The sequence below is a fragment of the Symphalangus syndactylus genome, chromosome 16 (genome assembly GCF_028878055.3).
Source record: "Symphalangus syndactylus isolate Jambi chromosome 16, NHGRI_mSymSyn1-v2.1_pri, whole genome shotgun sequence".
NCBI classification, from domain to species: Eukaryota; Metazoa; Chordata; class Mammalia; order Primates; family Hylobatidae; genus Symphalangus; species Symphalangus syndactylus.
The window spans coordinates 48,824,785-48,851,542 of NC_072438.2; the positions used below are offsets into that span (position 1 = coordinate 48,824,785).

Genomic DNA, 26,758 nt, shown 5'->3' on the forward strand with positions numbered 1-26,758 from the left:
ATTTTTAGGCTCAGCACAATTCACTGAGAACTTCCAAGTCAAACTTACTCCAAGATGAATTTGGGTCAACAATCATGATCACAAAGAACTCACAGAAGAGACATGTCTCGACTTATTTGACTCAGGTTGCAGCAGTAGCACCCAATGATGCTTTTTAAAATTAAGGTACTGAAAACTAAGGTTTTGCTAATTATTAATCAATAATGTAAGTGTTTCTAAGGATGGATTCATTCCTAGTTCTTCAGTAAGCAGAATTCCATATAGTTAGACTTGCTTCTCAATGCATACACACTTGGCCACACAGTCCTTCCCTAAGTGTCCCAAAAAGAAGCTCAATTGATTTGATCCCTTTGGTTATATATTTCACTAACTATTACACTATTTTTTGAGGCTTAGTCTTACAGACTCATTGAATAATCACAATAAAAGTGAACAGATATTAACCCAACATAGAGCATGACTTTTTTTGTGCCACTACATAAATAATGCCTACATCTGAAGATTTACGTTACAGTCCTTTCAGGAGTAGTAACTAATTGCCTTTAAAGGTCTTGGTAGTTTAGTTACTAACCTAATTTATATGAATTGCTGCCACTGTATTTCTTAGCTGTGTGTTTTCTTAAGATGTTCTTGTCATGTTCGAGAAAATAATAAATATTTAACCTAAGCCCTGATTTTAAAGTATCACCACCAAGCTTTCTAAATTTCGTTTTTCTCACCCATTTTTTTAAGACAGCAAACAGGAATTATCATTTTATGCAGTGCTAATATAATAGTTTTGGATTTTTTAGGTGACATCACAATGTAACATAATAAATCAAGAACTACTTCAACATCCTTTTGAAGAATTTGAATAACGGGAAGTAGGAGTAGGTTAGAAAATTTTTCTTCTTGCCAAAAAAGTATTTTCTTAAGTAGTCATCATCCTTACAGACCTGGGCTGTGGCCACTTGTGAACAGTTATATGGATATATTCTCCAAATTGAAGAAGCAACCAAAATAAGTCACATGTGTATCAGAAGTAGGCCTGTTATTAAACCAAAGTTTAATAAAACCTGTCAAATGGCCCTAATTTCACCAGCTTCTTAGAAGTCCAACCCTTTTTACTGATGCCACAATGAGGAAGGATGTGTCTCCTGACACTGAGCATTAATTGCTGGAAAAAACCCTAAGTCTCGAGAAACAAATGGAGACAGGAAACAGGTCTGCATTTTAGTTCCGGGTTTTTCACTGACTGTGTGACCTTGGGGACTTCATTTACTTTCTACTTATGAATCTTTTCTACACAGGGCTGAGTATGAGGCTCCAAAGCAGCATTCCGTTCTTCACAGTTTATGTTTAGAATAAAATGCAAGGGTACATATGTCACTGCTTTGTCAAGTGACATGTGCAAGGTACTACCTTGGATTTTGCTTGGAAGTTTTAGAGAAATTGTAAAGACTCATTGACTGATCAGAATTTGAATGAACTTTTTTTGATCCCTCACCCATATTTTAGAGTCATTAAGATGTTGCCAGGCACGGTGGCTCATGCCTGTAATCCCAAAATTTGGGAGGCAAAGGTGGGAGGATCGCTTGAGCCCAGGAGATTGAGAGACCAGCCTCGGAAACACAGCAAGAACATATCTTTACAAAAAAATCAAACCATTAGCTGGGTGTCATGATCTTTGCCTGTAATCCCAGCTACCCAGAGTAAGCTAGGAAGATCACTTGAGTCCAGCATTTCAGGGCTGCAACAAGCCATGACTGTGCCACTGCACTCCAGCCTGGGCAACAAAGCAACACTCGCTCTCTAAAACACACAAACAAAAAGATGTATATGAAAAATTTTTTATAATGAGTCATTCACGACAAATTTACAGCCAATATTATACTGAATGTGCAAAAGCTGGAAGCGTTCCCCTTGAAAACTGGCACGAAACAAGGATGTCCTCTCTCACCACTCCTATTCAACACAGTATTGAAAGTTCTGGGCCTGGCGCAGAGTGGCTCATGCCTGTTATCCCAGCACTTTGGGAGGCCGAGGCAGGCCGATTACGAGGTCAGGAGATCAAGACCATCCCGGCTAACACGGTGAAACCCCGTCTCTATTAAAAAACACAAAAAATTAGCCAGGTGTGCTGGCAGGCGCCTGTAGTCCCAGCTACTCGGGAGGCTGAGGCAGAAGAATGGCATGACCCAGGAGGCAGAGCTTGCAGTGAGCCAAGGTTGCGCCACTGCACTCCAGCCTGGGCGACAGAGCAAGACTCCGTCTCAAAAAAAAAAAAGGAGAAAAAAGAAAAAAAAAGAAAGCTCTGGCCAGGGCCATCAGGCAAGAGAAAGAAATAAAAGGGGGGTATTCAAGCCCGGGTGTGGCGGCTCATGCCTGTAATCCCAGCACTTTGGGATGAAACCCCGTCTCTACTAAAAATAAAAAATAAAAAAAAATCAGCCGGGCGTGGTGGCGGGCACCTGTAGTCCCAGCTACTCGGGAGGCTGAGACAGCAGAATGGCGTGAACCTGGGAGGCGGAGCTTGCAGTGAGCCAAGATTGTGCCACTGCACTCCAACCTGGGCGACAGAGTGAGACTCTATCTCCCAAAAAAAGAAAAAAAAAGCGCATTCAAATAGGAAGAGAGGAAGCCAAACTGTCCCTATTTGCAGATAACATAATCCTATATCTAGAAAATCCCATTGTCTCAGCCCAAAAGCTTCTTAAGCTGATAAGAAACTTCAGCAAAGTCTCAGGACACAAAATCAATGTGCAAAAATCAAACAAGCATTCCTATACACCAATAATAGACAAACAGAGAGCCAAAGCATGAGTGAACTCCCATTCACAATTGCCACAAAGAGAATAAAATACCGAGGAAAACAACTAACAAGGGAAGCGAAAGACCTCTTCAAGGAGAACTACAAACCACTGCTTAAGAAAACCAGAGAGCACACAAACAAACGGAAAAACTATTCCATGCTCATGGATAGGAAGAATCAATATCATGAAAATGGCCACACTGCCCAAAGTGATTTATAGATTCAATACTATTCCCATTAACCTACCATGACATTCTTCACAGAATTAGAAAAAACTACTTTCAAATTCTTGTGAAACAAAAAAAAGAGCCCATATAGCCAAAACAATCTAAGCAAAAAGAAGACAACTGGAGGCTACAGTAGGCAAAACAGCATGCTACTGGTACAAAAACAGACACATAGACCAACGAAACAGAACAGAGAACTCAGAAATAAGACTGCATGCACATCTACAACCACCTGATCTTCAACAAACCTGACAAGAACAAACAATGGGAAAAGGATAGGGAATCCTAGGAGAACTGGCTAGCCATATGCAGAAAATTGAAACTATACCCCTTCCTTATACCTTATACAAAAATTAACTCAAGGTGGATTAAAGACTTAAATTAACTCAGGATGGACGAAAGACTTAAATGTAAAACCCAAAACTATAAAAATTTTATAAGAAAATCTAGGCAATACCATTCAGGACATAGGCACGAGCAAAGATTTCATGATGAAAATGTCAAAAGCAATTGTAACAAAAGCAAAAATTGACAAATAGGATCCAAGTAAAAGCTTCTGCACAGCAAAAGAAACTATCGTCAGAGTCAACAGACAATCTACAGAATGGGAGAAAATTTCTGCAATCTATCCATCTGACAAAGGTCTAATATCCAGAATCTACAAGGAACTTAAACAAATTCTTAAGAGAAAAACAAACAACCCCATTAAAAAGTGGGCAAAGGACATGAACAGACACTTCTCAAAAGAAGACATTTATGTGGCCAACAAACATATGAAAAAAAGTTCAACAACACTGATCATTAGAGAAATGCAAATCAAAACCACAATGAGGCCAGGCGCGGTGGCTCACGCCTGTAATCCCAGCACTTTGGGAGGCCGAGGTGGGCGGATCACGAGGTCAAGAGATCGAGACCATCCCGGCTAACACGGTAAAACCCCATCTCTACTAAAAATACAAAAACTTAGCCAGGCGTGGTGTCGGATGCCTATGGTCCCAGCTACACGGGAGGCAGAGGCAAGAGAACGGCATGAACCCGGGAGGCGGAGCTTGCAGTGAGCCGAGATCGCACCACTGCACTCCAGTCTGCCAGTCTGGGCGACAGAGCAAGACTCCATCTCAAAAAAAAAAAAAAAAAAACCACAACGAGATACCATCTCATGCTAGTCAGAATGGCAATTATTAAAAAGTCAAGAAACAACAGATACTGGCAAGGCTGTGGAGAAATAGAAATGTTTTTACACTGTTGGTGGGAATGTAAATTAGTTCAACCATTATGGAAGACAATCTGGCAATTCCTCAAAGACCTAGAACGAAAAATACCATTTGACCCAGCAATCTCATTACTGGGTATACATCCAAAGGAATATAAATCATTCTATTACAAAGATACATGCACACGTATGTTCACTGCAGCACTATTCACAATAGCAAAGACATGGAATCAACCCACATGCCCATCAATGATAGACCGGATACAGAAAATGTGGTACACAAACACCATAGAATACTGTGCAGCCATAAAAAGGAAACGAGATCATGGCCTTTGCAAGGACATGGATGGAGCTGGAAGCCATTATCCTCAGCAAACTAATGCAGGAACAGAAAACCAAACACTGCATGTTCTCACTCATAAGTGTGAGCTAAACAATGAGAATACGTGGACACATGGAGGGAAACAACACACACTGGGGCCTACTGGGGAGGGGAGGGCAGTGGGGGAGAGCATCAGGGAAAACAGCTAATGCAGGCTGGGCTTACTGCGTACGTGATAGGTTGACAGGTTCAGCAAACCACGATGGCACGTTTACCTATGTAACAAACCTGCACATCCTGCACATGTATCCCGGAACTTAAAATATATAAAATAAAATAAAATAAATTTACATGAAGTCCCAAAATGTTTACAAGGCAGCATATAAAACTGTTCACCATGACCTCGACCATGTTAAATATAATTATGTGCATAGAAAAGAGATAGGAAAGAATATAAGCCAAACAGTTAATGATAATAGTTAACAATGATTACATTTTAGTTGTGGGATTAGGGTAGTTAAGACCTTTTAAAAACCCAATTGTAAAAAGTGTTTACAGTGGGTACAATAGTTTTATACTAATTTAAAAGTTGTTTGAAAAATGTCTACATCACTGTTGTCTCCCCTTCCTTGCTATTACTTCAATGTGGAGGGGACAGTCCTGGAAGGGCTTACAGGCTAGCTCTTTCTTTCTTTCCATGCACATTTAGGCAGCAGTGCTAAGCTATGACCCAAGCCGGTGGATGCACACAGGTTGGAAGGAAATGCAGTGTTACGCATATTTACTGGCCACAGGTGGCTCTATTTAAGGCAAATGGGTCCTGTACATTGATACCTGGGCACAGGCTAAGGACTGAAGACTGAAGACAAGGCTCATATTTGGTCAATTGTTTAAAAAAAAATAGCCAAAACTGCCCCAGGTGTTCTGAGTGCCTCCCTTCACCAAATGTCCTCCCATCCTCCCACTCCTGGTCCTACAAGGCAGGGACCTTGAAGCACCCCCAGCCAAGGCCTGCTGCAAAGGATATGGAACATCACTCTTGACTGGGGGCTCTCTGGATAGATGCCTAGATTTACACAGGGAAGCTGTGGAATCAAGTGAAATATTTTCTGTGAAAAAAAAAAAAAAGTCAATCTGGAAAATGGAGATAGGTGCGTCTAGAAAAGTGGGAGTGAAATTTATGATCCTGACCCATAGCTACACCACACTGCCTGCCTGGAGATGCATGGGCACTGAAAAGGAAATTGTGGAAAACCTCCTGTCCTCGTGTCCCTCTGTTCTGTTAACCTCAGGTTCTGTGGGGGACTGTGGAGTTTCTGAGTGAGGACTGGCCTTCACGGGTGGGGTGAGCGGCCAGTGCTGCAGGTGTAGCTGTGTGGAGTCCAGGCCACCACACCACTCCCTTGGCCCCCAAGGGAAGGGAGAGTGAGTCTTGGCTTTCAGCAGCAAGAGGTCAGGGGATCGTTGAGGAGCTGCTGTTGCCCCCAGAGGCCTTCACAGCCAACTGCCTCCTCGTACAAATTAGGAATTTTTCATTTTATTATTTATTTATTTACTTACTGAGATGGAGTTTCAGTGCTGTTGCCGAAGCTGGAGTGCAATGGTGTGACCTCGGCTCACTGCAACCTCCGCCTCCCGGGTTCAAGAGATTCTCTTGCCTCAGCCTCTCAAGTAGCTGGGATTACAGGCGTCCGCTACCATGCCCCACTAATTTTTTGTATTTTTAGTAGAGAGGAAGTTTTACCATGTTGACCAGCGGGGTCTGGAACTCCTTATCTCAGGTGATCCACCCACCTCAGCCTCCCAAAGTGCTGGGATTACAGGTGTGAGCCACCGCGCCCAGCCTAAATTAGGAATTTTAAACAAGTCACTCGCATGGTGAAACTAATACTTCAGACCCATTGGGCATGTTTTACTCATTCATTTGTCCATTCTGCAGAACAAAGTCTGACGAATCTAGTAGGTGTAATGAGAAAATAAATGAGGAACCAAAAATGAAACTTCTATTACAAGGAAGAATGGCTATAAAGGCAGCTAAAACGTACCTACTACCTATCCTGATATTGACATTTATTATTTTTTTCTCCTCTATGTAAACAAAATTTCAAAATGCATCTTGGATAATCCTGGAAACAGTAAAATACTGAAGAGGAAGAAAGGAAATAAGGAAGGTCTTTTGTGTAAATAATACATGTAAAGCCAAAGGCACCCAATAAATACTGCCTAGTGTAAACTATTGTCATTTTAAGATTGGTTTTCTATGAATTACCCACAGAGGCCACTTACATGATTCTGCTGACTGTGCCATCTTGGCAGCTGTACTGTCTAAGCAGCAATAGACAATATTGTCTAAGCAAAGTAAACATGGAGAGGGATGGGTTACAAATGTTCCACGGGGTATGTAGGATATCTAGATGGATGTCCTGCTCAAGAAAAGGAAAGCCCCCAGGGATGTTATTTAAAGCCACACACATAGGGTCTTTAAGACATTCTACGGTAACACTAGTAGACACCAATTAACTGACAAAAAGCTTTGGATATTAGTCCTAAAGTAACTCTTGGATACCATTATTTTTCAGTGTACTGACTCTGACACTTATTAACCATGTGATCCTGGGAAGGTTACTTAACCTCTCCCAGCCTCTATGATCTCACCTGTAAAACTGGGAAAATGGGCCTCAGCATCCCAGCACTTTGGGAGGCCGAGGCCGGTAGATCATGAGGTCAGGAGATCGAGACAATCCTGGCTAACATGGTGAAACCCCATCTCTACTAAAAATACAAAAAATCAGCTGGGCGTGGTGGCGGGCGCCTGTAGTCCCAGCTACTTGGGAGGCTGAGGCAGGAGAATGGCATGACCCGGGAGGTGGAGCTTACAGTGAGCCGAGATCGCGCCACTGCACTCCAGCCTGGGCGACAGAGCGAGACTCCGTCTCAAAAAACAAACAAACAAACTGGGAAAATGACCTACTGTATACAGTTATTGTGAGGATTACTTAAAACAATACATGTAAAGCAAAAGGCATCCAATAAATATTGCCTATTGTAAGCTACTGTCATTTTAAGATTGGGAGTCTAGTGAATTCTTCACCGAGGCCACTTAATTGACTTTCTTGACTGTGCTGTCTTGTATGAGCAGGTGGTAAATAAGACTACTGAAATGGTCTTCCTCAATAGTTTTCCTTGGGGAAAACTGCTCGGATTCTGGTTTTGCCCATCTTAAGGGTGCTTGGGTCTCTAGTTCCTAATTTTCATTGCATTAAAATCTTGATCAGAGTTTCTCTCTTCACCCTTCAAGCACTACTTAATCTGTCTTGCTATATAGTTGTCTTCAAGGACTTAAAACATCTCAAAATACTCCACCATACACTTTCATAGGGCAACTGAATTATTTACTGTCCTCTGACAACCATGGCCATCTGTGTGTTTAATCATCTTTACGTGCCCTATTCACATCATCCCTGTAAAGTATAAGCTCCTGAATTGTAAATATCTAGAAATAAACAATGAGCTTTAAGTATTAGTCAGCCTACAGATGCATAATTATATTTTTGTTCATGTCAGTATCCTCATTCCATTAGTTCAATTCAATTGACATGCAGATGTTACAACATGCCTAACAGTGGGCTAGGAAAGAGGGGACACAAAGATGACTCTCAGCCTCTGTCCTCAAGGACCTCCATGGCCTGTCTCTTCATATCAGGACATCAGGAGACACAGACGCACATAGAGTAACAATTTCCCATGGTAATGATAACAGAATCTGCATGACGTGCTACGAAAAGTGCTTGCTTGCGAACTGTGGGAAGCATTTGTTACAGTGTCACCGAGCTCGGTACTAAAGGATGAATAGGAGTTTCTCAAGTGGAGAGAAAAGGAGTATGTTCTTAGGTTGAAAGGAATAGTAGGAGTAAAGGAAGGCCAGAAGTATGGAAGTGTTTGGCTGTTCAGGGATTCACAAACTGTCCAACGGGGTTGGAACACTTAGTGTCTGGTGGGCTCTGAGGGCTCAGTCTCCAAAGACAGACAGGAAAAGATCCAGGAATTGAAGAACCTTGTGTGTCACACCGAGGATGCTAGAATTTACTCCACAGACTATGTGAAGCCCTTAGAGGCTCTTTGGCAGTGGGTGACCTGGGGCTGTTTGGGGGAGAGACCAGAGTCTGGTATGGGACAGACTGGAGTATGGGAGGGTGAATCTTGCAACAGCTGCAGTTATGAGATGAGCCTGGTTGACACCAGTGGAGAGAAAGCAGAAGTCCCATTGATGGGTGTGTAAGAGATGGCACCCAGAAGAATGGAGGCTGATTGGGAGTCGGAAGGAGAGATGAGCTCTGGATGGATCTGAGGTTCCCCACCTGGCCAACTAATTGAATGGTGACACCTTTGTAAGGTAAGAATAGCACTTACCATAAGGAAAACAACTTATGATTTCAGGAGCACTTGGCACAGAATAATTTCCTCTTTTTCTTAAAGTTTCCATTTATTGAGTGATTATTGGAAGACTAATAGGTACCCATTCATGACTTGTTGCATTTGGTACTTTCAACATTCCTACAGTATTATGGCTGGGAGCGGTGGCTCATGCCTGTAATCCCAGCACTTTGGGAGGCCAAGGCAGGCAGATCACGAGGTCAGGAGATCGAGACCATCCTGGCTAACACAGTGAAACCCCGTCTCTACTAAAAAAAAAATACAAAAAATTAGCCGGGCATGGTGGGGGGCGCCTGTACTCCCAGCTCCTTGGGAGGCTGAGGCAGGAGAATGGCGTGAACCCGGGAGGCAGAGCTTGCAGTGAGCCGAGATTGTGCCACTGCACTCCAGCCTGGGCGACAGAGCAAGACCCCATCTAAAAAAACCAACCAAGCAAACAAACAAAAATTCCTAGAGTATTATTAGCCTCACTTTAGAGAAAGGGAAACTGAGATTTGGCATGATTAAAGCGATTTGCCAAAACAATCACAGATACCAAGTAGCAGGAGAAGAGGTTCAAACACGACTTTGACTCCGAATCCATTCTCTTTACCTTCTGTTGCTCTGTCTCCCTCAGTGTCACTGATAGCTGTAACCAACAGCCATGATGATGTTCACCAAATTCCCAGTGAAAGAACTCAATGCTTTATTCCTCTGTCCCTATCATTCGCTGTTAATACTGAGAATGTATTAAGTTCTTTTCATCTACCTCAGAGCCCCCACCTTTACAAATGATCCGTGAGTTTCTCAGGATCAGAAACCGACCTAAGCATTTTCCCTCCCACAGGCCCTTGTGGGTATTTTCAAGTTTGGAGGTTGGTGAGGGCACTGGAGCATACTAGCACACGTCTACACTGCATCTACTCTAAGGGCGTTTTATTCTTGCAAAATTCCTGTTATCCAAAAACTGACATGATTGATCATTTTAAAACCTTCTTAATTAGAAAATGTCGGGCACGGTGGCTCACAGTTGTAATCCCAGCACTTTGGGAGGCCGAGGCGGGTGGATCACGAGGTCAGGAGATCGAGACCACGGTGAAACCCCGTCTCTACTAAAAATACAAAAAAATTAGCCAGGCGTGGTGGCAGGTGCCTGTAGTCCCAGCTACTCGGGAGGCTGAGGCAGGAGAATGGCGTGAACCCGGGAGGCGGAGCTTGCAGTGAGCCGAGATCGTGCCACTGCACTCCAGCCTGGGCGACAGAGTGAGACTCTTGTCTCAAAAAAAAAAAAAAAAAAAGAAAATGTCAACAGTGGACTAACATGATCACAACTGCAGAATCCAAGGTTAGTTCTCTAGTTTGTAGCCTCTGGAGTTGGTACAGTGGATCCTCATCATTCACGGATTTGGTATTTGCAAATTTGCTTTACTTACCAAAATGTATTTGTAACCCCCAAATCAGAACTTGTGGTGGTTTTGTAGTGATTCACAGACACATGCAGAGCACTGAAAACCTGACATGCACACATTCCCAGCTGAAGCTTAACAACGGGATGCTTTGCATTCTTGTTTCAGCTCTCATAACTGTAAACAAGTGTCCTCACCATGGTCTATTTACTTAGTGCCACAGTTTTTGTATTTTTGTGACTTTTGTTGGTGATCTCACTGTTTCAAATGGCCCCAATTGTGGCACTGAAGTGCTGTCTACCGTTCCCAAGCACAAGAAAACTGTGATGTGCCTTATAGAGAAAACAAGCATGTTAGATACGCCTCATTCAGGCATGAGTTATAGTGCTGTTACTCAACCAGCGTTAATTATTAAATAAGGTCTCCTTAAATAAACATGCACATAAAACAAAGTTATATATTGATCATCTGATGAAACTGTTGTGAGCAGAGGCTCTTAGGAACCTAGCTCTGTATTTCCCCTAGGAGGAATGCTTTAATATTCTCAATGTGGTGCTCACAGTGACTTTATAGATAACAATGGTGAGTAATGAGAATCAGCTGTTTTGAGGGTGGTGAGGGGTAACAAACTAGATCTGGAGTCAGAGGCTTAGATTATAATCCTAAGTTTCCAACTGACCTCACTGTCCAGGTCTCAACCTCCTTGTCTATAAAATAGGAATGATACTAATATTTGCTGTGGCCCCATGGAGTTATAAGGATAAAATGAGATAATAAAAAAATGCACTTTTTAGAAAGTAGAGGGTCCTACAAAAATATTAACAATACTCTTCAACTAAGGGTGTGGGAAAACTGGATTTCTACCTGCAAAAGAATGAAATTAGATCCTTGCCTTAGAGCATACACAAAAATAAACTCAAAATGGATAAAAGACCCAAATACAAGACCAGAAACTATAAAACTCCTGGAAGACAAAGAACGCAGGGGGAATGCTCCTGGACACTGGCCTTGGAAATAATTTTTTAGGTATCATAAAAGCTCAGCCCACGAAAGCAAAAACAAATAACCCAATGTAACAAATCTGTACTGTTCTTTAGATTAAGGATATTGAGTAGATTTTAGCAGCTCGTACAAGAACAGCAACAAAATTTTCAGGCCACAAAAGCAAAAATTTTAAATACGGAACTGCATCACACTAAAAAGTTTCTACATAGCAATCAACAAAATGAAACAGCAATCTATGGTCTGAAAAAAAAATTTTGCAAACCATGGGGTTAATATCTAAAATATATAAACAACTCATACTCCTCCACAGTGGAAAAACAAATAACCCAATTACAAAATGGGCAAAAGACCTGAATAGATACTTCTCCAAAGAATACCAACACGTATATAAAAATGTACTCAACATCATTAATCATCAGGGAAATGCAAATCAAAACCACTATGAGACACCATTTGACACCAGTTAGGATGGCTGTTAGCAAAAGGTCAAAAGATAACAAGTGTTGGTGAGTGTATGGGAAAAAGGAAACCCTTGTATACCATTGGTGGGAATGTAGAATGGTACAGACATTAAGGAAAACAGTATTGGAATTTTCCTAGAAAATTAAAAATATGACCCAGCAAACCTTCTCCTGGACATACACCCAAAGGAAATGAAATCAACATCTTGTAAAGATGTCTGCACTCCCACGTTCACTGCAGCATTATTCCCAATAGCCAAGACATGGAAACAACCTAAGTGTCTGTGAACAGACAAGTGGATAAAGAAACTGTGGTATATTATTGGATAGAGTATTATTCTGATCTAAAAAAGAACAAGATTTTTCCACTGCCACAACATGGGTGAGTCTGGAGGGCATTATGTTAAGCCAGACACAGAAAGAAAAATACTGTAAGATCTCACCTACATGTGGAACCTAAAATAAAGAAAAATTCAAATATACAGAGCTAGAGAACAAAATAGTAGCTACAAGGGGTGGGGAGTTGGAGTGGAAATGGGGGTATATAGCTCAGAGGTTACGAAGTAGCACTATGTAGGACAAATAGGTCTAGAGATCCAACACAACATGAGGAATACACGTGACAAATTTGTACCGTACTTGAGATTAAGGCTATCGAGTAGATTTTAGCAGCTCTTACTACAAGAACAACAAAAAAATGGGTAACTATGTGAGATGATAGATACAGCTTCACTACAGTAACCTTTTAACTATATATCCTCTAACTTCATTTTGTATACTCAAACTTTACAAAACACAGTTAATTTAAAATATCAACAATAAACAGATCCTCCCTATATTTGACACTTAGAAAATTTCAAGGTATTTTTAACGTGTTATAATTATTTTACTTTGGACTTTTCTTAGCAAAAATTACTATATTTTATGATTCTAAGACCCAGAGTTTTTCACATTTAGTATCTATGGACTTTGTGTTCAAAGATAATTATAATGTACAATTTTGATTTCTTCTTTCTTAGTGGAACGTAAAGATTGGTGTAGCTTACATACGCTGGCGCCTTAGATTAGATGAAATATGGTATTTTATATTTGCCCTCTTTTATGAGTTCTTCTTAGTGTTGACTAAGCTTCCTAAGTAAATGTGACTACTCTAAGCTGACACTCTCTCCAATGAGAAGTTCTATGCACCATTTTCCTTCTTTTAAAAACCTCTCATCCCTTCATATTCCTGATCCAAAAGTCTTCTGCTTTTGTGGTTTTTTCTTATAAAATTTCACTTTCTTTTCAAAAAATTTAACTTCTAAACAGACTTTCTAATTTTCTAGTGTGATGATCTAATACAAAAGAAAATGTGCTAATGCTATTTCATTCGGATAAAATTTGAATTCCCTACACCTGCAACTGACTCTGAAAAGTTAGAGAGAATTTTCCAGAAGCCCCTCCCTTGCAAGTAGCTGATCATCAAAAGACTGTGTTGGATATTTTACAAATAATACCATAACACTGCCCCTCTCAGAGCAGTGCCAGAAATAGTGCCTGCCCACAACTTCTTTTTATTTTTTGGTATGGTCTCTCACCTTTTCCCTTGAGAGGTGCCCAAGTGAAATCATTTTTTCTTGTAGACTGATAGGCTTGTTTATTTTTAACTCTCATTTCAAGAACTGCTCCCAGGTATAAAGGCTTTATTTCAGAAAAAAAAAAAAAAAAAAAAAAAAAAAAAAAAATCCTCAACAGCACTCCTCCGGAAACGCCGAGAAACGACCGAGGAAGGCTGCCTGGGCTCTGACCTGCAGCAGCTGACCCATCTCCTTTTCAATCTTATTTTCTGTGCTAACTGCTGAGCGTTGCCTTCTCCTTTGTATTCATCCATCCTGCTTGGCTGTAAAAAAAGTGATTGCCACAACACAGGTAGATTCTACTAGAAGCAAGCCCCAGGTCCTTCCACAGAAATGTACTGGCCTCTAGAACGATGGGGTCCTGTTGAGACCACTGCTTAGGGAAAATCCATCCCAAATTATGTAGGAGGGTTACTGAATGACAAAACATTTTTATTCTATGCAAAACCAGTGTACCATGTACTGCACTTTTCTTCAAATGATAACAGATACCCCTCCACCCAAAATGCACAGCTAATCAAGTAAAAAGTGGATTCTTGGGTGTCACTCACAGGCTGGTTTATTGTTTAGGTAAAAATGGGCATTGAGAGGTAAGGGCAAGAGGGCAGTAACTTCTCCCTTTGATCAAGTTTTCATCTCCAAGTGACACTTTAACCTGTTTTCCAATATTAAGGTGTCCCTAGGTCATGAACACTTGATAAGTAATCACAAATAAGCTAATATTTTCTTCATTGTATACTATTTTTACAACGCACAATTAATAAACTGGCTTTTCATCCATATTGTTGGATGTATTTCTTAACGTAATCACGGTTATCCATGTGAAATGGTTGCTGGTTCAAGTTTGGGGAGGGGACTGTCAACAGGGTTGAATGTTTACAGTAATAGGACTGATCATTAGCCTAATTTCAACCAGTGTCAATTCAATGTTTGATCATCAAGAAGGCTCAAGAAATGGCAGCATCTCCAGCTTTCTGGGAAGTACAAAAGACAATGGACAGTGGCAGGCCAACACTGAGTTGACCCCTACCACAGGCACCTGACTTGCTATGGGTTTGGTAAGTGAGAGGCGGACTGAACCCCAAGTTTGCTTAGGACACATCAAGGACATACAGCTTGCCAAATATTTAGGATCAGGAATTAGACAATAATACTTGGGACATTTGTGTCACCTGTCCTTGCACTCTGAAACTCTTTCCCAAGATGAGATCAAGGAATGCCACTAAGCACTTCAGAAGCTAGGAAGGCTCCTTTGGTTATGGTTCTGAGTGGCTGATGAAAGTGTCTGTAGCTGGATGACCTCTACGACACTATTTTCTGCCCCAGTTAAAGAGGCAGTGGGGGTGACAACAGAAATACCCCTATGAGATAAACCCACAGTGAACTAAGCACGGGTTACATAGCTGTGAGACTTGTAAAATCCCAGTGTGCTAGCTGCAACCATGTCTCGGACTTGGGGAAACCAGGAATGATCTGGTTCCATTACATTCTTCTGGGTTCTACCCAGTGTCTGTCTTGTAGTCGGTGCCTGCCTGGCGTGGGAAAACACTACTCGTCTGCATCTAACCCCAGGGCACCAATGCAAAAGGAGAAAACGGATTTGCTGCACCTCTTACTTCCTCCCCTCCACAGGACAATTGCACTTAATCTAATTCCAAAATGTTCTGAACCAAACCTCAGCTCTATTTGGAGAATTATTTTAAATGATAAACCTTCTTTTTGCTTCCTTTGTCTACTAATAAACAAGTGGGTAGCTTTCTTTAACATTTCCTTCTTTCTAAATCAGCTGCCAAATTGAGTGATACAAAGATACTGTATTAGGCAAAGAATATAGCTTATATTGGCCGGGTGCTGTGGCTCATGCCTGTAGTCCCAGCACTTTGTGGGGCCGAGGCGGGCGGATCACCTGAAGTCAGGAGTTCGAGACCAGCCTGGCCAATGTGGCGAAACGCTGTCTCTACTAAAAATACAAAAAAAAAAAAAAAAAAAAAATTAGCCAGGCGTGGTGGTGTGTGCCTGTAGTCCTAGCTACTCAGGAGGCTGAGGCAGGAGAACCGCTTGAACTCAGGCAGCAGAAGCTGCAGTGAGCCAAGATTGCACCATTGCACGCCAGCCTGGGCAGCAGAGCGAGACTCCATCTCAATTAAAAGAAAAAAAAAGGATATAACTTATATTTATGCATATGTATCAGCATTAAAATTTTAAAATTTCCTATGTATGATTTATTTTGAACCCCAATATATTAGAATAGTAGTACATGTATGCAATTAGCCAATAAATGTGTAGATTTGTGGGCACAAGCTTAAATACTTTTTTTTTTTGACACCCAGTCTCCGTCTGTCACCCAGGCTGGAGTGCAGAGGCACAATCTCAGCCCACTGAACCTCCGCCTCCCGGGTTCACGCCATTCTCCTGCCTCAGCCTCCCGAGTAGCTGTGATTACGCGCACCTGCCACCATGCCCGGCTAATTTTGTGTATTTTTTTAGTAGAGACAAGGTTTCACCGTGTTAGCCAGGATGGTCTCGATCTCCTGACCTTGTGATCCGCCCCCCCGGCCTCTCAAAGTGCTGGGATTACAGGCGTGAGCGACTGCGCCTGGCCTCAAGCTTAAACACTTTTTAGCAATGACCGCACAATTAAAAAGGTTTGAAGAGATTGTTCTTGTTAATGATCTTAATGTCTTCTGTAAGCCACAGACATACAGGAATGAATTCAAAGATAAAAGTAAAATCAGGGCTGGCGCAGTGGCTCATGCCTGTAATCCCAGCACTTTGGGAGGCCGAGGTGGGTGGATCACCTGAGGTCAGGAGTTCGAGACCAGTCTGGCCAACATGGTGACACCCCATCTCTACTAAAAATATGTATATATATATAAACTTGCCAGGCGTGGTGGTGGGTGCCTGTAGTCCCAGCTACTCGGGAGGCTGAGGCACAAAAATTGCTTGAACCCAGGAGACAGAGGTTGCAGTGAACCGACACGGCGCCACTGCACTCCAGACTCAGCGACAGAGTGAGACTCCGTCTCCAAAAAAAAAAAAAGTAAAATCAGTACCTTACCAGTTTAAAAAAAAAAAAACAGAAAGACTTTTCAACCCAGAGAATGTCTTGCCAGAAAGATGATTTTACTACTATGAAAATCTAGTGTCTCTAAGAGGCAGGAAATGCCTCATGTTTAGTCAGGGCCAAGAAACAGTTTGGGGCCGGCTTAATTACTGGTCTATCCTTGACCTATTAGGACAGTGTATATGCTAAAGAGGTTATGCTTGCTGAAACTTAAAAGGAAAGGCAGGGAAAATTAATGAAATAGAAGAGACCATTTCATTTGTTCAGTACTACTTGAGTCCTGCCTCTCAAAGTTTCACTTTAATTTCTATTATTGACTAATAAAATGCATAGGATCAAAGTTTTTAAAAACTAAAAACCCATCTTAAAGGAAGAGGACCACTTTTTAAGAAAACAGGCTTATAGCACTTGACCTATTTCAACGTCAAAGCAGCACATCTAGAAATTATTTTTATATTGATAGAGACATCTTTTAATAGGACTATGGTGTTCAGGCCTATACACAAGAACACAGTAGCTGGAAGTAAATAGGCTAGTGGCTCCTCCTAAAATTTCCGTTTGGCACTGGATGGGCTAAGAAGCCCTTGAGCATGTCTGTTTTTTCTAACTTTTCTACATCACTGGCCAAAAAACAAAAAAAGCCCACACATACATACATGAGTACAGAAATACAGACAGACAGATGAGACAAGTGAAAGAAAGAAGGGCTGCAGTTGTCTTGTAAGGAATATGGCAGGATACCTGGGATGCTCTCTAACTTCCTTCTGAGCTCTTCATTTTCTTGTTGCAGTGAAATAACCTCCTGCTCCAGCTCTTGGCATCGAGGACAATAGCCTTCCTCTTCCTCCTCCTCCTCCTCTTCTGGCAGTGTAGATGAAGATGGGTGGCCATGGGATTCGGACGTTGCTGGGGAAGTCCAGCCACCTAATGTATGCACAGGAGAGGTTGACAGAGGATCCACGTCTGCCAGGTGGCCATATTCACTGGCTGACGAGGGGTTTGGAGTCGGAAAGCTCCCGGAGAGCAGGTAATTTTGTAGAGAGTCAGTGAAAACCCTCAAAAAGGCAGAAGTTTGTTGTTTCCTTTGCATATATTGCATCTCTATGTCTACATTGTCTGAGGTCTGACTGTGGGCCCCTTTCCCAATGTGACAGTGCTCCTGTCTTTCGTTGTAACTTGAGCCTTCCTGCTTTATGCAAGAAATCATGGACTGAGAATGGTTGGAGTCCAGGAGTTTTCCTCCACAATTTAAGAGGCTAAGAACTCGACTGCACTGCTGGGCAAAGGCATCCAAGATCATTCGACTCTCTGAAACAAATGAAAGGACACATCAGTGACCAACAGCCAACGGCAAAAGATAAAGTCCTCAATTTTCAGCTTAACATTCAAACATGTTAAAAATATGTATTTCTACTCTCTGTCATAAACCAAGATGACACAGTAAATCCACTGTGAATAGAATGCATAGCTTCCTGTTGTTCTGCGACAGCGGGATGCTTGATGAGTCACACCCAGTCTCTTGCTCTAGGAAATGGCTGGACTGTGACTTTGGGCACTATATAGAGATTTCCCTCTCTGTGGCATTAACTGGCTGCACAGGTCTGAACTCACACCTTTGGTTTCATTAATATCCTTACTCTAACGAATCGAGCCAGCCACTGCAGACTCAATTCCTCATTGATAGGAGGGCTTAAAGCAATCATTACTTCTATTTCTGGAGTGCCCTCATGCCCTTGCTATTAATCAGCTGATACAATCCCTGCCGAGAGTACATAGCTCCCAGATGCAAACTGGAGAAGAAAGGTAAGTCTTCTTGAAGAGCTCACTAGAAATCTAAGGTAAAGCAAAGAGTAGGCCTATGGGCACAGGATGAGCACAAAACTGTATGTGTCTTCTAACATCAGTGTTCACTATTCCTTCTTTTCATTTATTTGCTAACTTGGATTTCTCGTCAAGGCCAATGTTTAGGCTGACCTGTATCATTTGAAAATCAGTAGTATCACTTCTTAGAACCTCTTCCAGTAGATTGCCAAATATCCTAACATGGCACGAGGCATGGGTGCGTCTTAGCCCATGTACATGAATTCTAAAGCATACTGTCAACCATTGAAAGCAAAAAGTAAACAAAAGCAATCAACTCACTGCAAAAAGAAAATGTAATTTAATGATATCGAAGGGTCTTGAAAATTTACCCTAAATATAAATGTCACAAGGTAGATTCACTTCTTTCCTGATTGCCACCTAGAATGGCTACTATAAATACAGAGAGGGGCACTTTTCAGAGCTAACACAGAAGCATGAGGATGTCTCTTATTTCCTCTCCCCTTTCCCAGAATAATGGCAACAAACAAAATATTCGAGATTTTAGACGCCTATAACTATTGTTTAAGATAAAAATGCAACTAGCACTAGCTCTCTCTGAAAATGTTGACTAGCCGCATTTTTTTCTGGAGGAAAAAAAACTTTCAGAATAAAAAATGGTGAGATGTTCAAGGGCTGCTATGGGAATAATAAGCTAGAACAGCTTCAATAAGAAATCCCCTAGAACACACCCAGGATGTAAGACCAAGGAAATCACACTTCAGGAGAACTCCATGCAGTGCTCAACATTCCACTGTGTTCTTTGTTCTTATTATTCTTTCATGAAATAACTAAGTTGGTCAAAGGAGATGGGTCCAAGTGCTCTTTTCCAACTTTTTAATAAGAATATATATGTAAAGCAGCCGGGTGCAGTGGCTCACACCTGTAATCTCAGCACTTTGGGAGGCCAAGGTGGGCAGATCACAAGGTGGGACATCAAGACCATCCTGGCCAACACGGTGAAAACCCGTCTCTACTAAAAATACAAAAATTAGCTGGGCATGGTGGCGCGCACCTGTAGTCCCAGCTACTCGGGGGGCTGAGGCAGGAGAATCGCTTGAACCCAGAAGGCGGAGGTTGCAGTGAGCCAAGATGGTGCCGCTGCACTCCAGCCTGGGAACAGAGTGAGACTCCATCTCGAAAAAAAAAAAAAAGAATATATATGTAAAGCTCGTATAAGCACAGTGTTTGGCACATAGGAAGCAACCCTTACATCTCCCCAATCCTGAATCCCACTCAAAAACTGCAAGTCAGAACAGAGGCCAGATCTCTTCTACTCAGCAGAAGATCATAAACTACACTGGAGTGTGAGAGGCCGGCACAACGCCTTGAGAAACAGTTAATGAACACGTAGCAGGTACCCCTGTACATACACAGAGCATCTTAGTTTATAGCATTTTCAGATTTACTTGACTGAGGTAGGGGTAGCAAGTCCACCCTAGGCTGGTTGAGAGTCCATAGAACTATTTTCTTCTTAGGATAGTACTTTCTTACTCTTAGGAGCAGTATTACCCTCAGACCTTGGCAGCAGGACCGCCACCACCTGACCCTCCTTCTCCAGCCAATCCTGTCCCCATGGCCAAGTACCCCAAGATCCAGGAATTCCCCACTCAAACTGCTTTAAGGATCTATGCTGCCATCTTCTCTGAACCATCAATCCAAAGACAGAGACCATGGTGTCAGATCCTGGAAGTGTGGACTGGGACCTCCATATATGTGTATGTGAGGTCCCTCCTAGTGGAAGATAAAGCTGGGAGTAAAGAGAGAAAGACATGGGTTGGCTGTAAATTCCAAATCTGGTTACTATGAAGGTATTTGTCAAGGTAGGTGGACGGAACATTTTTTGTTAAACAATTTGTTAGCTTGATTTATACTTTGTAATTATCTGATATATATGCTCTGTGAGGCACCATTTGTACCCTTATCTGGAGTCTCACAAAAATATTTGGGTGCCGTTTATTTACAATGGCCAAAACCAAATAATAAGAAAACCAACAGTTGAACTATGCAAGTAAGAGGTTTAAGATGTTACACTCGTTTTTTTTACTTCCTGGTTTCTGTTCTTTTATTATTAAAATCAAAGGATGATATTGATTGGGAATTTTCAATTCTAGCACAACAGCAGTTTTCATTCATTTTAATCCTATAATCCCATTCTGGACCTGAAGTTGTATTTACTGTTTGCATTTTAATCAGCATAGTCCCAATTGATTTACAGCCTAAACACCTTTAAAATAACCTTGATGAAAAGGACAAAATATGAAAGTCTAAAACAGAATTGGCTAGTAAGAACTGCTTGAATGTATTTGTTCAGTGTCTTACAACACACTCAGTAGTTTTAATCATATTGATAAATCACATTAGAGCATAGATTTTAAGGGAAAAAAATCTGACTTAGGGACAAGCGTGATTTGTTTTCTTAATTGAAGGGTAAACTTGTAACATGCTGAGAAAAAATCATTATGTAATATACTACATTATGAAGATAATCTATTAAAGTGCACTCAGAATATGAGAGAATAGTTACAGTCATAAAGTAGTTCTTGCCTGCAGTTTTTTAAACGCTTCATTCTGAATTTGCTTTCAGAAATGATATGTACAAAAATGGCTACTGTCACCCTTAAAGTAAAATTTTTTCTCTCTTCAATACCTTGAATTATTTGAATATTATTTTAACATTGATACATGGAAGAGTGTGATGAAAAATTATTACCATTACATTTGGTGGAAAACAGCAAATCTTTCCACTTAATACACATTGCATTAAGTTTAGCCTTCTAGACAGAATATAATTACAAATCCAAGTACTGTGTGATGCCCATTATCACTAAGAAATGAAGAAAAGTTGTTTTCATACAAACACAATTGAATGGCTACTGATCTATGATTCTTAATTCAGCAAACTGTGAACATGTATTATGATTTTTTTAACCCTTTTTTTTTTTTTTTTGTTAAGTCATAGAATGCTCCACTCAAGTGATGCCAGGGAAAGAGAAAGTCAACAGTTTACGGAAGGGCTACTTTATCCCTAACTTCCCTAAAATTAAACACCATAAAATGTTTACAAATCACAATCACAAAGCCCTCTAAAATGCCCACTTCTCTCTAATTTATTTTGCTTTATTGTGCAGCCTACTGGGAGATAATATCATGCTGCAAATTGTGCCTTGTCCGATTCCAAAAACTGAACCCATGATTTTTTTTTAATTAAAAAATTCATTTCGGGAAATTCGTCTGAATTTAAGAGGTTTAATCCATCCTATATCTGATAAGTGAATAAGAAGAGGGATGGGAAGTAGGCAATCAAATAGTCTCCCTACTTTACCGCCCTTCTTTGTAAGTAAAGCCTTCAATGGAATTTGCCCATCACAGCAGATCCCCAAGAGAATTCTGTTTCTATGAAGGAGATCACAGTAGTCAAGATTAGTGGTAACCTTTTGATTTTAGCCCAGCGAAGGGTGAAATATATTAATATTAAAAATGCAGAAGCAGAAATTTTTTTTAGTGACCTACTATCATGCATTCATATATTATATCTACCCAAGGATTTCTAACTAGTTCAAAATAGATGATTTCCTTAAAACATTAATTTAACTTATTTTTAAGAGAGGACTTCATGGCATAGAAAATAGAAGTTAGAAAATGAAAGCATCTTTGGAAGCACCATCCTTGTGTTAAATCAATGAACTATGTCTTTTTTAAAAAATGCCATCCAATTTTTTTTATAATGGCAAACATCAACACAGCAAAACAGGATGTAATTTTTCTAAATAAATAAATCAATGATGTGTCAAAAATTAACAGATGAGTTAATACACTCGGTGCTATCAAAACCAGATGGTGCTTCCTAATATTCATCCTGCTCAGTCAATCCCTGAATATTTTCTGGACCATCGGTATATAAAATAGGATGCTGCTATTTGTGATGGCAAACAAAAGCAATCATGCCTGCCAAGCACATACTATAACAGGCAGCATTTCAGCTCTGCTAGACAGAAAGTAATTAGAATGCTTTTAATGTCCAAAAGAATGATGCTGATAGGCTGCCACAGATGTGTAGATTTATGAATATTTATATGGTGGTTTATAGCTGACACTTTTATCAGTTGAAGAAGATAAAATATCTGCCTGACTCAAAAGCTTGACAGTCAGGTTAATAAAATCTCATTAAAGAGAATGACCTATGCAATTATATAGGATTTATTGTAATTCATTTTTGATTGTACTCTGCTTAAAGATGCAATTTCCCATTTCCTGATGCCAAATTTAGGCTGCATATCAAGATCTACGTGGGTTTTAACTCTAAGCCTCCCACAGAGGAAAAATATGCTTTTAAAACCATGGTGTATTACCCCTTTTAAGGAAAATTATACTCTTCATGAGATTTTATAAGAACGCTGAAAAAACCTATTTTTAATCACATATTTCTCTTCTTAGTTATGGCCCTTAATGGTAAATAAGATTCGCTTCAACCCTTTCATCTTTTCACTGAATTTACTCTGGACACTCAGTTATGTCTCTTCTTCTGTCCTTGACTCATTTCATAACATGAATGTTTTGACTATTTTCAGTTTACTAGGTAGCCTGAGACACTGCAATTACACTTTTGCGAGGGTGCAACAGGCAAAGTGCCACTCCCACCCCCCACCCCACCCAGTATGCTTAAATGGTCATGGGTCTGTGCACACATGCTCATTGGTTCAAAGTGGAACAACTAGTTTCTCAAAGAACCAATCAGCTCTTCAGGTGGCTGTTCCTCTGATGGCCACTCATATCACTGTGCCTGTTAAGAGATGGCTTTGTCCATCAGTGATTAATATTATGACCACAATTCATGATGTCTAGCTCTATGGCTTTTTCCCCTCCAGAATATTTTCCTCACTGCATGGAGGAAGCCTACCATCCAATTCCCATCTTTCCAACAAGCACGAGGGATCCAGCCCTTGGTGCTATCAAGCTTATCCCTTTCTATGACCTCCCTTAAAAACAACAAAAGCAGCCGTGAGAATAAAAGGAAATATAGAGAAATTCGAAGGGCATCAAAAAAGCCCCTCTTCACTCCTTTAGATTTAGTGATGTTATAATTTCCATCTGGGAACAGAGACAAAATAAACTAAACAGGACATTAGAAGGAACACTGAAAGAACATTTAGAACAAGGTGAGAAAAGGAAGGAAAAAAAAAAACTCCACATGAATGAAGGACAGCAAGGAAACTGCCAGGGTAGAAGTGACCAAAGAAAGAACAGCAAGTGACTGGTGCAGAAAAAAAGAAGCAATACAGGAAAAATACAGCCGGCTAAAACTATGGATGAAAATGGAAATGAGACGGGGGTAAATTCATAGTGTATAAGAGGAAGTAAAATATGGAAAGACTGTCAGCAAAGGCTGGAAGGAGAAAGCAAGAGGAGATCAAAGAGGCAGATAAAGAGGGGAAAACCTCGGTGCAAATGATGGAACTGAGGCTACGCAAGAGTAAAAGCAAAACACAGAAAATGGGAAAACGACCCAAATTGCTGGCAAACAACATAAAAATACAGGATGATAAAGCAGAGCCTAGAAATAAACATACGCCTGAACAAGAAGTAGTTTAGGAGAAAATAAGATCCCAAGCCGGAAAGAAAGAAAATGAACCTCCTTAAGAAGGGGGGAAAAAAGAAAAAAAGTAAGGAGGAAAATCAAATGAGCCAACTGCCTAACAAAGGATATAAAAACAATGGAGTATTGGGGCAAGAGCAACTGAAACAAAATATACCCCACAAACAATAAGGAAGTCCACCTAAGAACCCCACTGAAAGCAATCAAACATCTTCAAATCAGTGAGAGATGCGACAGATCAAGCCTTCACTATAACCTGTAATTAGGTTTTCTTTTCCAAAACCAATCCTTCATGTGTCAAAATATTGACAAACAACAGAATTATTAGAGGAGGCATCTATAACTCACTTAGACACAACACTCTTCTATTTTCCACAGGGGAAAAAAAGTGTCTCAGATTCACTGACATGCAGGATTTGGGGGCTTCAAAGTGCCATAACAGGCCTTGGCAGGAACTTTTAGTTCTGAGTAGATAAAGGTGGCTGCACCCACTGGGAGCTGGTGGAGAGGTCCCTTGTGCGCAGGCCTCAGGCTGTGGCCTCGCAACCAGCCCATCTCGCTCCCTGCAGGCAGGCAGTGGGCTGCTTTGCCCCGGCAGCGCCCGCAGACTCGGGATAAAGGAGAGGAGTCGCGGACCCCAGGGTGGGTGCTTCCCACGAGGCGTTTCTGTAGGGCTCGGGCCAAGATGCTCGGGAGGGGCAGGACCCCGCGGCGCGGCAGTGTCCCACGGACGGGGACGAGGGGGTGGCGGGGACGACGACCTGGGCGGTGGGAGCAGAGTGCCTGCGGCTCCCGGGGCAGGGAGGAGGGGTGGGATGGTTCCCCGCGCCCGAAATCGACGGCGTGGCGGACGCGGAGGAGCCCCGAGTCTCACAACCACGGGGTGGGAGGAGAAAGGGACAGAGCGAGACAGAGCGCGCCCGAGAAACACAGGCGCACAGAAAAAGAAGGAAAAATGCAGCTGAGAGCCAGCCAGCACGGACTGCGACAGCGTGAGAGTGCATCACAGAGGTGGCGAAGAAAGCACCAGAACGCAAAGGAAAAGTGAAGAGCAGAAATAAATGGAGGAAAAAGGGCAAAGGGAAAAAGCAGACGGAAAAAGTGAAGCAGTACGAGGGCGTCCCAGCGGGGCGGCCCGAGAAGCTCCAGCTTCTCCCCGAGCGGCCGCGGCTATCCCCCTGGGGCGTCTGGCCCCACTCCGGCCCACGCCCCAGCGATCCCGGCCGCCGACCGCCACAGCCGTGCTTCCCGGCGCGAGATCCAAGCCGCGGAGCCACCTGTTAGGCGCGCGCCGTCGGAAGCCCATGCTTGGCGGCGCTGGAGAATCCTCTCGAAGTTTCCGGGCGCGCAGGGAGGACCCAGGGTGCGCCCGACGCCCCCACTCGGCCCAGCACCGGAGAGTGTCGGCGGCCCCCCGCCTCTCCTTCCCGGGTCCCCTCCCGCTGCCCCCGGCCGTAGCGGGAAGGAAAGTTGTGCCGAGAGTTGGTACCTGCGCTGAGCTCCAGGCTGGCGCTGTCGCTACCCGTGCCGCCGGTGCCGGCGGCCGCCGCCGCGCCTGGGCCATACCTGACGACGGCGGCGAACGAGGACGACGAGGAGGCGGCGGGGGACGCGGGCGGCGGCTGCGCCGGAGTCCTCAGGTGGCCCTGGGATGTAGCGGGCGTGCAGGACGGCGACGACGACGAAGCGGCGGCGGCGGCCCGGCCGGGCCCAGGGGGGTAGGAGCTCTGCGCCTGGAACTGCTGCGGCGGCGGCTCGCTGCTGCTGATGGAGACGGCGGCGTGCGGCGCGAAGGGCGGCGGGGGCGGCGGGGGCGCCCGCACGTGCGGCAGCTCCACCAGGGTGGGTCGCTCGTAGCGCTTGGCCAGCGCCGGTCTCTTGCTGGGGAACGTCTTGAGGACGCTGTAGGGGCTGCGCTGCTTGTAGATTTTGGGGACGCTGGGCCCCTCCTCTGCCGGCTGCATCTCTTCCTCCATCCGGCGCCTCGGGGCCGGTCCCCCGGAGCACGTCCCCTCCCCGCCGGGCGCCGGGCTCCGAGGGTGCCTCCGCCGCCTGCCCGCCGGCTCTGCCCTGGTGCGCGCGTGTGGGAGGGTGTGTGTCTGTGCCGTGGCCGCCGCCGCCGCCGCCTGTCGCTGAGGCTGGCATCGCCGAGCCCCCGCGCGGGGGGCTGCCGCCCGAGCCGCTGATTGACAGGCCGCCTCGCCAATGCCTGGAGGGAGAAAGGAGGTAAAGAGCAAGTGTTTAGGGTAATATCTGCTAATGATAATGGGGGCGGGGCGGGGCCTGGCGCCGCAGCCGCCCGCGGGGTCTGCCCGCCGGCTCCGCGCCTCCGACGGGGAGGTGGGGGAAGGGGGAAAGCGAGGACCTGGAGGGCGCCCGGGAACTGGTGAAGAAGGTGGGGATCCGGGATCTGGCTACGGCGAGACTTTAGAGACCCAGCTGTGGACTCGAGGCTTCTGCGGCTGTGGGCGGGGTCCGGCTTCCGAAACGAGCTCCTGGCGCCCCCTGCATGACCCCAAACTCTCGGGGTTGCACAGAGGAGGGGCTAGTCGTTGGGGCGGGGTCGTCAGAGTACGAGTGTATTGCCGCAAGTTCTACCAATCGGGAATTGCTCTCCGATCCTTCTGAAAAGAACCTCTTAAAGATCTTGGCCCAGGTGGTCGCGCGGTGTTTACGGGGCTCTGGGGTCCTGCCTTCCCCGAGCCTCGCGGCCTCCGAGCTCATGCGGAACATAAAGGCGCGCAGGGCGTAGAACTTTTTCACGTTTTCATTTGTTTCCCGTAG

General features: G+C 43.2%; 1 protein-coding gene across 2 annotated transcripts in view; it reads right to left on the bottom strand.

Moving 5' to 3' along the window:
* Positions 1 to 26,085, bottom strand: part of BEND4 (BEN domain containing 4) — a 41,276-nt gene extending 15,191 nt beyond the window's left edge. For both annotated transcript variants that reach the window (XM_055246540.2, XM_055246539.2), the window contains exons 1-2: positions 25,464 to 26,085; positions 17,260 to 17,826 (exon numbers count right to left, since the gene is read on the bottom strand). In XM_055246540.2, coding sequence (XP_055102515.1) covers positions 17,260 to 17,826; positions 25,464 to 25,950 — 1,054 coding nt within the window. In that variant the 5' untranslated portion in view covers positions 25,951 to 26,085. The remainder of the gene's footprint in view (positions 1 to 17,259; positions 17,827 to 25,463) is intronic.
* Positions 26,086 to 26,758: the final 673 nt, after the last annotated feature.